Source organism: Anastrepha obliqua, chromosome 5 (genome assembly GCF_027943255.1).
Source record: "Anastrepha obliqua isolate idAnaObli1 chromosome 5, idAnaObli1_1.0, whole genome shotgun sequence".
NCBI lineage: Eukaryota > Metazoa > Arthropoda > Insecta > Diptera > Tephritidae > Anastrepha > Anastrepha obliqua.
The window spans coordinates 84,308,652-84,321,752 of NC_072896.1; the positions used below are offsets into that span (position 1 = coordinate 84,308,652).

The 13,101-nt window shown below is 33.6% G+C and overlaps 1 protein-coding gene across 1 annotated transcript in view; it reads right to left on the reverse strand.

Annotated features, from left to right (window-relative positions):
* Window positions 1-12,790, reverse strand: part of LOC129247557 (protein borderless) — a 67,084-nt gene extending 54,294 nt beyond the window's left edge. Inside the window, exon 1 of the mRNA XM_054886725.1 lies at window positions 12,297-12,790. Within this exon, the coding sequence (XP_054742700.1) occupies window positions 12,297-12,758 (462 nt within the window). The 5' untranslated portion in view covers window positions 12,759-12,790. The remainder of the gene's footprint in view (window positions 1-12,296) is intronic.
* Between the last annotated feature and the right edge of the window lie 311 nt (window positions 12,791-13,101).

Genomic DNA, 13,101 nt, shown 5'->3' on the forward strand with positions numbered 1-13,101 from the left:
AATTGGTCTTGTTTTTGCCGTATACTCGTATGCGCAGCTGCTTGCTTGTGTGGGTGTGTGAAAATGCTTTTCATGATTTTTTCTCGCGTGCACTCGCACTGCCTGTTTGGGTTTGATTGTGTGCGTGCAATTCAAAATCGAATTAAACTTTTTAATGTTCTTGCCGTACATCTGCCACAAATTAAACGATGATTTTTTTTAAATTAAATTTAATCCATTAAGTTGATGCTGCATCAATTGGTAAATTTTCTTATATATGGGTTTGCGTTTAAGCAAAAATGGGTCATAGGGTAGACGTGTGCGTATGTGTGCATGAACTCATAAAATAACAAACATTTGCTGCCTACAAATTGAACTCTTCCTTTTTCCATTTACTAACGCGTAAATAACTCGCTACTTTTATTCAAATATAATAAATCGAGACCAGTTGATGGTATTTTTTGCACCTATGCACATGCGTGTATTTGTGAGTAATTCAGATATATAAATTCCTTTTTAAAAAATTAAATAAAACCTTATGATAAATTTTATCGGTATACTTTGACTTTTTATGGAATATTATATATGGTTAAGTAGAGCAGCTCCTGTGCATCTAGTTTTTCATCACAAATTGTTTGATCGATATTCGTTAAAGGATCGGGATCGTTTATGTATTAGTCGAACAACACCAAATTTTAGCAACATTCCACAAAAATTCCACAAATTCGATTTTTGTGTTCCCATCGTAGCTCCCAACAGTGCAGTTGAAAAAGTACCTGAAAGCCGATTACCGAACTTAGTGCACAAGATATTTAATCTTCGAACTGTGTGCTGTGCTACAACGTCTAAGTTTATATTCTCATTTTCCGTTCACATAAACTTAGTATCTATTTATAACTCGGCACAGCTCACGACTGCACAATACAGTGCTACCATACAAAAATCCTGAGCGAATTATAACTTTCTGCTGTTATATTGACTAATGGTTTTCTGTTCCCCGAACGTTGAATTTTCATATGTTGGCGAAGCACAGTGCACCGAACGTTTGACAAGAAGACCAAAATCGGAAGTCTTGGAGCTTGTGCTTTTTGGCATCATTCGAAAGCTAAAGCTCGAATTAAGAAAATTTGTGAGTTATCTTGTGATATTTATTTTTAATTTATTTATTTAATAAATAAAAATCGATCAAAAATCGATCTTTTTTATTGCATCGTTAGTATAGTATCGTTAGTACAACTACTCAAGAATATATGGTAAAAATTTTAAAGCGTAATTTGCATTATTCCCGATTCTATGAGCAATTAAGTGACTGCCCGTCGGTTCCGCACAGTAGCGCACGTTAGTTAGAACGACGTTTTACTCGAAAAAGTTATAGACCAATCGTTCTTAAATTTTTCGGGATTTTTTCTTTATTCAATTCTAATTTATATGAACCTAATTCTACGATTATATTATTATTTAAAATATGGTTTTTTAAGCAAAATAGATGAAAAAATATAGTATAAAAAAACTACTTTGTGTTCAAGCGCCTCAAAAGCATGCAATTTTATCAATATTTTTTTACTACAATTAGGTTCATATTCTTAGGAAATATGTCGTTAATAAAAAAAAAATTCCTGTTGATTTCAGAGAAAAATTGCAACTTCAGAAATTCCTACCAGCAAGACACTCGGATGGCGATCGTCCATGGACAGCACGCTCTAACGCCACTATCTCCCGCGGAAATAGCTTCAAAAAAATTGAAAAGTGTACCTAAAAATATAAATAAATTATCCTCTAAACTTAAACAATTTCTGATTATTCCTTCTTTGTTAAAAAAATTCTCGAAAAACACCAAATTTTTGCCCTCCTCCTTTTCTCCCCTTAAACAACAACAAACGCACACTACAAATAGGAGGAGAAGCTCGGCCAAACACCCAAAAAGCGCCAATTAAAATATATAAAATTACAGATGATTTCATTAGAGTAGTAAGGCAGCTAGTATCTAATGCTATCCGCTTACTTATTTTGTGACAAAATAGATTTTAAGCCTTAAACATCCTCTCAAATCAGAAGTAATTTGTGCACACCACTTCACTTGCACGCTTGGCATATACAAGTTGTGTGGTAAAAAGTTTTTTAAAAATAAATTTTTGTTCTTAATAAGGTTTACCGCCGTGTTTTTATAAAAAAAATTACGATGAACCCAGAAATATGTGTCTCATGAAAAAATTAAAAAAATATATTTTATATTTAAATATTAAGTAAATCCGCGTTTGAAGATGCTAAAACCGCAAAATTGTAGAAAAATTAGAGACAAAAAAAAATTCTTAAAATTTTCTTATGGTTTGTGGCTATTTGAACCCTCTATTACGAGAGGAAAGTAATATTTTCTCCGTAGTTGCCTGCCTCCCACAAACTTTCATTTCGAAATAGTGTCTGCAAGCCCTTTTTCGTATTTGTTTTAGCTTTTCTATATTTGTAACACGCGAAATAATTTTTTTTGTGATTGTCAGAGTTTATGTGATTTTTGAAAATAACGTGTCGAATTAAAGAGATTGACCAGTGGCGTGTATCGAAGTTTTATTTGCGGAAGTAAGATCTCGATTTAGCGGCATAACCCTGATTTGAAATTTGTTGAAATGAAAAAACCGACAACATAAGGCGTTAGGGGTAATCAGAATTTTCAATGATTTATTTTTCTAGAATCTTGAAATTTTTATGGCTATTTATAGTCCGTTTGGTTGTATAATCGTTTGGAATGTCTGGAAGAAAATTGACCGGCTTATTTGATCTCAACCAAATTTGCTTGGTATAAAGTGCCAATCAAGAAGGAGAAAGTTTTAAAGCTAATACATATATAATGAAACGGAAATTATTTCCAAATGTTAGAAACTCCTATTTGGGGGGAAAACAAAAATAAAGAATTAATCTATTCTAATTAATTCTTTCTAACTTTTTCAAGAAGGAGAATGAAAGTAAATATTTATCTTCAAGCTGTTTTCCCATGAAATACATTATACAATATGTAGTGACCAAATTAGCAAATCACTTCCAGCTGCTAAGAATTTCACCTAATTGCATCTATGCACATGCAGGGGTTGAGAAATTCCACTGTATAACCGCCAATAAACCATAGGTGCTTCATACATTCACACAAATATTAGCTGGATAAAATACAAATCTATTTATGATACATCTGAGTAACTTCTGGCCACAAACCACAAGCGCACAGACGGTCTGGCATTGCCATTGATACGAGAAATTGGAAGCATTTGCTATCAAACCACAACGCCATCAATTATTGCATGACATTAACCAATGCGTATATCAGTTGTTTATGAATAAGTTTAATTATTCATATATTTCCCGTTAATTTTTATTATTTTTATTTTATTGCATTTTCTAATATCTTTTTAAACTTTGCCTGCTACTTAGGTTTGCTTATTAGCCACTTGTCATTTAATAGGCCAAGCATGCGCCACATGCCACTAAAAGCCAATGGGACAAGTGCTGCTAAATTTTTGCATATTACTTGTATGTACAACAACCAACAACATCTGTCAGAATTTGATACGTACATACATGTATACGTTTAGTTTGCATTTCATTTCAGCAAATTACTATTCCATGCACTTATTTATTGGCATAAATTAATGATAATCGCCTTATATTGTTTGGGATGACGTGAGCCACTAATCCATTAGACGGCAAATTCATGCATATATATCTACATATATCGATACTAAATATTCATATATACATTTCTGTACACATATGTATGTGTGAATTTGATTAATTGTTGTTTGTAAACAAATAATTTTCGAGTAAATGCATTTTTAATGAAATGCTACGCCGTAATTAATATTCGCAGCGGTCATCAGGTTAATGCTGCTGATAAATAATTTTATGATGAATCTTGAAATGTAAAAATAATCAGAAATCATTTTGGATTCAAAATAAAATGCATTCATGCGAGTAGTAAACAATTCCAAGAATTTGATAAATATTCGCAATCTGATTTTTCTAAATACATTTTTATTTATAAGGGTGCGTGCATGTGATAATAAAGATGTCTGTCTATTCATGTTTGGAATTTTAAACTCGGTTTGATTCTGAGACTAAAATTGGAATGTCGCATAGAGAGAGATCAGCCTTATCCTGAATTACCATCGTCATTCTGTAGGGCTGTCAGTAAGCTACATTGTTTTTTTTTTATAAATTAGATGCATTCAGCAGAATCAATATAAAATTCCAATAAAAACCTCATCCACATAATATTGATTTTTGAATATTTTATTTCTTCATTTATTGCTATTATTATTATTATTGATTGGCTGTTTGTGCAATATGACCTGAATAGTTCTATTGTGCAGCCATGTAGCCTACTCGAACAGTTTTAGGCCATTAATAAATCCTAAAACTGCTGTAGGCTTGATTTTACAAGGAGGCTTGGATCTATAGCTCCATTTACCAGGTAATTTAGTCTGCGTCGTGCCACTGCTGGGCAGTCGCATAGAACGTGTGCTGCTGTTTCTTGTGCCTCTTTCAGAGTCTATTTTATTTTCTATTTTTTATTAACTCGTACTAGAAGAAGAAGATCATAAGAAAAGTTGATGATTTCTTGAAAACTGTCTCAAAAAAGAGCGCACAAAAGGGGGTTTTTGGTAAATTTTGCTCATAAATCCTAGAGAAGGCAATTATTGATGGATTTTAATAATTTTTTTCTTCAAATGCCCGTAAATGATTTTTGTCCCGAAAGAACAAATGGACAATGATTTCGGACTCCGCATCCCCAAAAACGTATGTATTAATTTTTTGAAATTTTTCCGGTGAATATTTTATGTTTGACTTTAAACTGGCCTCAATTTGGCCCCGCAAGAACAAACTGACAATGAATTTAGACTCCGCAACTCCAAAAATATTTATTTTTTATTTTTATTTTTTTATTTTTATTTTTTTCAAAGCTTAAATAACAATAGAGTTGTAAAATAAACCTAAAGATAACACAGCGCTAGCAACGGAGGCTTTCAGCTGATTCCAAAAATATATAGTATATCATTTTTTTTTTTAATTTTTCAGTGAATATTCTGTATTTTTTTTTTTTTTTTTTTATTATTAGTATTTTCATTGCAACTAGTATAACATTACATATATATACTAACGAGCAATTTTTGTGGAGTTTTGTTACAACAAATAATTTAAGTTAATCCTCAGCAAAATACAATTCATACTTTTAACTGATTTTTATTTATTAATTAGTTTAAATCTAGAGGTTTTTTACGTTTGAGCCTTCGTTTCCATTGTGTATTATCGTTAAGAATCAAGGCTTCATTGTTAACATGCTTGCTTAGTCGCTCTGCGTGCGACTTAGCAAATTTCTTTATGGTTGCCGTAACCGAATCAATATTGAGGTCACGTTCTAGATCTTGCGTCCTAATGTACCATGGAGCACAAACTGCATGCTTGAGTGCCTTAGTCTGAAATCTTTGTATATGCGCTGTGTTACTATAGCTGGTGCAACCCCATAGCTGAATCCCATAGGTCCAGATAGGTTTGAGAATTTGTTTGTAAAGCAGTATCTTGTTGGGTGTGGATAACGCTGATTGCTTACCCATTAGCCAATGCATATTTTGGAATTTTAGGTCCAGTTCTTCTCTTTTCTTTTTCACGTGCGCACTCCATCTAAGTTTCGTGTCGAGCGTCATACCTAGATACTTTGCTGTATTAGAGTATGGTACTTTAATGCTGTTTATGTATATTGGCAGGTAGTTGGTCTTTTTGTTTGTAAAGTTGATGTGTACAGACTTTGTTTCGTTCAGTTTAATGTGCCATTTAACTGTCCAATTGTATATTTTATTGATAGCAAGCTGCAGTTGTGTAGTAGACTCTATTTCTGTCTTTCCGACGGTTAATATTGCAGTATCATCAGCAAATGTTGCTATAAAGCAATTTCTGCTGTTTGGCAGGTCGTGAGTGAAAAGTAGATAGAGAAGAGGTCCAAGCACACTTCCTTGCGGCACACCAGCTTTTATCTCTTTCAGTTCAGAGAACTCATCTTCGTACCTGACGCGAAAATAGCGCTCAGATAGGTAGGCTTTTAAGATATTAAAACATTTTGTTGGCAGTACATTCTTTATTTTCCACAGCAGGCCAGCATGACATACTTTATCGAAAGCTTTAGAGACATCGAGAAATACAGCCGAACAGACATTTTTTTCTTCAAATGTGTTCTCGATGATACGAGTTAATCTGTGAATTTGGTCAATAGTTGAGTGGCGCGCGCGAAATCCAAATTGGTGTGTTGGTATTATTTGTTTATTTTCTATGATATTGCTTAGGCGCTTTATCAAACATTTTTCCAACAGTTTTGATAAGATGGGTAACAGTGAAATTGGTCGATATGATGCAACATCGTTTGGAGGCTTTCCTGGTTTTAGAATCATGATGACATCAGCTATTTTCCAATAGATTGGAAAATATTGCAGCTTAAAGCAAGCATTCATTATGTTTGTTAGCTTAGTAATAATGTTTCGTGGAACTTGTTTGAGGACTTCGGCAGTTATTAAATCAAACCCTGGAGATTTCTTCGACTTTAATTTTTTTATCTCGGCGCACATTTCATCTTCAGTTATGGGTACTATATCGCCATAATTATCATTGGCTATGCCATCATTATTTAGTATTGGTGATGTGTCGCTATTGGGTGTAAAGATTTTCGCTAGATAATCTGAAAATATGTTCGCCTTTTCTATGTTGGTTTTCGCCCATCCATTATTGCCTACTTTGATTGGTGGATTATGGTTAGCTGGCTGTTTAAGCTTTTTGGTGCATTTCCATAGTGAGTAGTTTGTGTCTCTTTTATTATTTAATTGCTGTGCGTAGTTTGTAAATGATTGATTTTTGTATTCTTTAATTTTATGGCTGAGATCTTTCGCTGCTTTGTTCAAAGCTGCTTTGTCAACAGGTGATCTTGTTTGATGCCACCTACGCCGCATTTTTCGCTTCTTTAGCACCATTTCTTTTATATCTTTTGTGTATTTGTGGCCAGCTGAAATTTTCATTAAAGGAGGTGTGCTCGACCAAGCAGAGTGTTGTATTTCTCTCGTCAGTTTTAAAACTTCGTCATCTATCTTTGTTGTTGATTCCATTGGAAACGTATTGTCTTCAGATTCTTCTAGCATTTTGCGAAAATAATCCCAGTCGGTAAATTGACTAGTTAATTTGAGAACTGGATCACGTAACACTACCGTTTCGCTGAGAGTGAGATAGATTGGCGAGTGATCTGAATTCATGTCTAGCCCATTTTCAATATTAAGATAAGCACTGGAGACTTTTCTGGTGATGAAGAAATCGATAAGGTCCGGATTTTTTGTGGATCAGATGGCCAATACGTTGGCATCCATGAAGATGCAGTGTTACAGTTTGTTTGTTGAAGCGCTTTGAAGAGCTCCCTTCCTTTAGTGGTTGTTAGCCTAGATCCCCAATGGATATGTTTAGCATTAAAATCACCGCCCATAATGAATTTTGTTTTATGACGCTCAATAAGATGGACATATTGATCGTATTTGATTTGGTGCCTTGGAGGACTATAAACAGCTGTCAATGCTAGATCACCTCCAGCATTAATTGTGATGGTGGTGGCTTGGAATTCATTGGTGCTGACTTTTTCTTGTTCGTAGTGTTTAATATTGCTTCTAATAATTACGGCACTTCCGCCTCGGGCACTGTTGCTTGGGTGAATAGTGTGGTAAGTTTCAAAGTTTTTGATCTTGAAAAAAGTTTGATTAGTGAAATGCGTCTCAGCAATTAAACAAATGTCGATTTTTTCTGAATTAAGAATCATTTCCAATTCTGGCCGGTGTTTTGGGAGACCGTTCGCGTTCCATAACATTATTTTTAAAAAATTAGGCATGTGTAATTGACTGATAAATTTTAAATTCAAGATTTTGCAACCTTTGCTCCAGTGATTTGTTAAATTCTTGTTGTTCTGTTAGTTTCTGCAATATTTTTGAAAGTATATTTTCTTCATGTGGAGTGACATTTTCGTTAGTTTTTGCCACTTGTGAATAGGTTGGTAGATTACTTGGTGCTGGAATTGGTATTGGTTTATGCAATATTGATTTTGTACTAGCTTCATCTTTATTTTTCTCTCTTCCTTTAGTTTGGCTTTCAGCCTCAGTGTTATTTTTCCGCTGTCCGATTTTTTTGTCGCGAATTTTTTGTAGTTCTTTGGCTACTATGCAGCCTCTGTAGCTAGCAGGGTGTGCTTCTCCACAGTTGCAGCATTTTGGCAGCTGCTCCTTTGATTTTGTGCATTCGATTGTTTTGTGCTTCTGCGCACATTTGACACAGCGTGGCTGCTTGCCGCAATAATTTTGAGTGTGTCCGTAGGACTGACATGACTTACATTGAGGAATTAATGTTGTTTGTTTAATCGCTTCAATTTTGACAACCGCATGTAAGATTGTTTTTATTTCAAATATCTTTTTAATATCTTCAATTGATTCGAATGTGAGTAGAAACATATCTAGTGGCTCCTTTGTTTTCCATTTTAGCTTTTTAACTGCATTAGTGATTTTTAGGCCTTGTTTTTTAAGATCTTGTATGATATCAGTAGGATCGCACGAATGATGAAGATTTTTTGCTATAACTTTTATTGGTCTTGTTTGCTTGTTTTCATAAGTGTACCAAGAGATATTTTGTGTTGATAGCGACTTTGTAGTATTTCTATAATCATCTGGATCAAATGTATTTATTTTATAGATCTTATTGTTCAGGAGTTTAATAGAGAACGTATTGCTAGACCCGTTTTTTACTATGTTGAACAGTTTTTGGTACTCACATTCAGCTGTTACCATAATTGGTGGCGGACGTGGGACTTTTTTATCATCTTTTGGTGTTTTATTGTTGGCAATTACTGTATTCAAGTTTGAAGTTGAGCCTATTTGTTCAGGTGAATTGACAGCTTTTCGTTTTTTAGATGGTCGCTTTTTTAAGATCCAGTCCGTCTCTCGATCTAGCTCTTCTTCATCGGTTTCGTATTGAGGTGGTGTTTTATTTTGCTGTGCACTGTTGGTTTTACTAGTGACTGCAGTTTGAGCTTTTAGTTTAGCGTTTTCTATTTTTAGCTGTTGCAGCTCATTTTTTAATTCAGCACAAATTTGTTGCATATTTTGTAGTTGTTTCGATAAATTTTTAATATCTTCTTTCTCTATATTTTCATGTTTTTTTAATAGATTTCCTCCTATAGATGGTGTATTAATAGTGGCTCGATTTTTGAACGAATTTCCACCGCCCGGTGGAGGTGTTCTTTGCAAATTCATTTTTATTTTTTATTTATTTATTTTTTTTTTATTTTTTTTTTTTAAATGGCAACCCTATTCGATTTGGCGTCGATAATGCAGGTAGTATTAAGATTTCTATGTCAGTGCATAGGTGGCGCGCCGCACAGTATTTAATTTTGATAAACAAATACAGCTGAGGGCCGCTCTCCTCTCTCTGCCGCAATTGTTTCAGTTTTTTTTTTTTTTGTTTGTTTTTTTTCTTTGTTTTGCTTACTTATCTATTTGTTTACTTATCAATTTGTTTGAAGTGATTTTGCTGATGACCAAGACGGGTATCCAATCGCTGGTACCTAGTCACTGTAACTTTTGGTTTAATTTGACACTATAAAATTGTTTAAATAGATAATTTATTTAGAGCACAAGTTCGACACGTCCACTCTCGGCAACTGTTGTTTATATGAAAAAAAAAAAAAAAAACTTATTTGACTTAATTTGGGCTCGCAAGGACAAACTGACTACGAACTAAAACGTAAATGTCAATTTTTTGAAAATTTCCGGTGAATATTCTAGGTTTGTCCTTGAAAAAAAATTAGTAGTTGAGTTTCTAGATAGTTGGATAATGAATTCACCTCTTAAGGGGGATGGATATTTGTGTACTTGTCGTACCCTTCATTAGAACTCAAATAAAAAAATGCCAAACTGATTTTGAATACATACCATACAGTTTTTTATTTCTAAAGTTGTTCTGAATTTTTTAACAAAGATGTGTGCTTTTTAATATTATATTATATAATAAAAAAAACTTTTAAATTGGGGTCTATACAATCTCTTCCAAAATCACTTACGAGCATTTTAAGATAAAAAATTTAAATTGGTTTAAAATTGGATCCTTTAGCCATATTTGAACCAAATTTGTTAAAAAATGCTCACTGTGTGGCGTTGTGACTATGGGTGAGTAACCATAAGTAGTGAAGAAAGAAATCTGACGGTCTAGCAATTTCTGGGACAATTTTGAAGGCAAACAAAAAATCTCAACAATATTTAAATTTTGTATAAATATGTAAAATAATATAAATTTTTATAGTCAAAAATATAATTATTTAATAAATGAAACTAAAGAAAATCTCTTTAATGCCCGAATGGAACAAGGCTCGTACTAAGAGTATGTTAAGTAGGAAGGATTTAAAAATCCTAGTAGGTGCCCTATCTGGGCACTGTCTAATAGAAAAACATGCCACTATATTAGGACCACCACCCAATGACGACTGCAGATGCTATCAGGATATAGACGAGGAAGAGACAGTAGAATACCTTCTATGCGGATGCATGGCTTTGTGTAGAAGAAGGTTGAGATTGCTCGGTCTCGCTTTTATGTGCTCGTATAACATTGCGGATGTTGCGCATTTCAAACTAGAGCCAGATTTTTATTTGAACAGTTTAACGCATCGTATATTTGTGTCGAAATTTCAAGTAAATCAGTAATAAATATTTCTCTTAATTTACATTCATTTGTTTGAAATAAAAAAAGGATATAAAAAATATACTTGGTTTTAGTTTTCAAGTCTGTGAGACGAATGATTAGTGACAGATTAACACTGATTTAAGTTTAGTGATTTAGTGTCAAAAGAAGTAGATGTCGGTGGTAAGCGGTTGGCTCTTTCAATTATCTCTATATGCGTCAATTTTTTCGAAAGAGCTTCACTCAAAAATTACTGCCCCGATTTTAACATATTTTATACTGCTGGTAAGCTTAGATGGTTTATGAGTATCACTCATTTTGGGTGTTACCACCTGTTTGTTTTTCAGAAAAAATAATCTATTAAAAATTAAGACAGGTATTTCAGCATTAAATATATTTTTAGGAAACATCTTATACAAACAATTTTTTTGATGGTGTTGCCACCTGAATTTTATTGCAAAAATAGCAAATTTATACCCATTTCAGCTAACTTTTAAAATATAGTTGTTTCATGAACGGCGTTTAAACAAGCTTTAATAAAAAACTATTTTAAGCTGGTGTTGCCACCTAAATTGTAAAAAAAAAAACAATTTATCACGTAGTGCAGTTGAATATGAATATATAGGTATAGAATGGAATTTGTTTAAACAGTCTTTGATAAAAGAATATTTTTATCTGGTGTTGCCACCTAAATGTTATTTGAAAAAAGTTTTGTTTTATCACGCAGTTCAGTTGAATATAAATACACAGGTAAAAATATATTTTCAGTTGGTGTTGCCACCCAAATATTATTGTAAAAAGAGTACAGTTGAATATAAGAGTACAGTTGAATATAAAAGTATTAAAGGAGCTTAAGCAAGCTTTAATGAACAAATATTTCAAGTTGGTTTTGCCACCCAAATGTTATTTTAAAGAAGTAATTTATCGTACAGAATGTAAAGGGATTGTTATCGCATGAAAGGTGTTTAAACAAGCTTTAATAAAAAAATATTTTTACCTGGTGTTGCCACCTAAATACCGTCCGAAAATAGCAATTTATCACATAATTCAGTTGAATGTAAAAATATAGGTATTGCATGAAAGGTGTTTAAACAAGATTGAAAACAAAATTTTAGCTGGTGTTGCCACCTAAATATTATTGCGAAAATAACAATTTATAAAATATTTCAGCTAACTATTAAGGCATGAGTATCACATAAGAGGTACTTAAACAAGCTTTAATGAAAAAATATTTTATACTGGTGTTGCCACCTAAATGTTATGGTAAAAAAAAGCTATTTATCACACAGTACAGTTGAATACAAAGTTATAGAATTAAAGGTGTTTAACATTTATCGTTATAATACTATCCATTTAAAAGTAACAGTAGCGAAATGCGCTGTAAGTGACCTGAAGGGTGCAAAGATAGGAAAAATTAGATTTCATTTCATTGAGAAAAGATTACACCTTCAGATGTTGCTCTTTTGAAATAAATCCGAATATGCAAACACATTTCACTCAAATTCAATTGTGCACTCAACGCACATACACAAATACACATATATCCATACATACACACATGCATTCATTTGCATTTCTTTTCATTTACTTACATCCTTGCTCCAGTTGACCCAATACTCAATGGGCACATCATACGGAAAGTCAATGGGACAATTGAACACCACATGCGAGCCAACCTTCGCCTCCAGATGTGTCTGCTTGTGCAGACGATCGCGCGCGCACGCCGCACAGGATATGTTAATCAAGAAGAGTAACGCAAGTGCGACCGCGACCACAGCGGGACGCAGCGACGCTGTGGCCGCCCATTTGTTGTTATTATCATTATTATTTGTGTGGTTTATGTTGTTGTTGTTGCCATAGCATGGCTTTGCATTTCGTACGACGCCGTTGCTATTATTGCATAACCAACTATTCATTATTGTAGCGTCTGTTTCACTTGTTGAAGCCGTTGACATTGTGGTTGTTATTGTTGGTAATTTTTCTGTTGTAAAATTTTTACTTGATTTTCCTTTTTTTATCACTATCACTGTTGCTTCATTTCTGCTATTTTTCATTCATTTTTCACTTATTTGCTTTCGGTGTTTGTGCGAATGCGCTCCTTCATTGATAATTTCGATGGGCGGCGATGCCAATGGCGAGCAGGCAATAACTGCGCCAACGAAGCCGAAGGTAAGGAAAGAGGCAAGGGCTGTGACGGTGATGGTGACGGTGGCGGTGACTGTGACAGCAATTTCAGCTAATGTTACTGATTTTTCGCCTTATTGCACTTTTGTAATTGAATTATTTACTTTGGCATTTTTGCCGTTTATTACTTAAAATTTTTAATGAAAGAATTTCAACGCGGCGTACATTGTTTCAGTTATTTTTTTAATTTTTTGTGTGTATAAGTAGACGCGT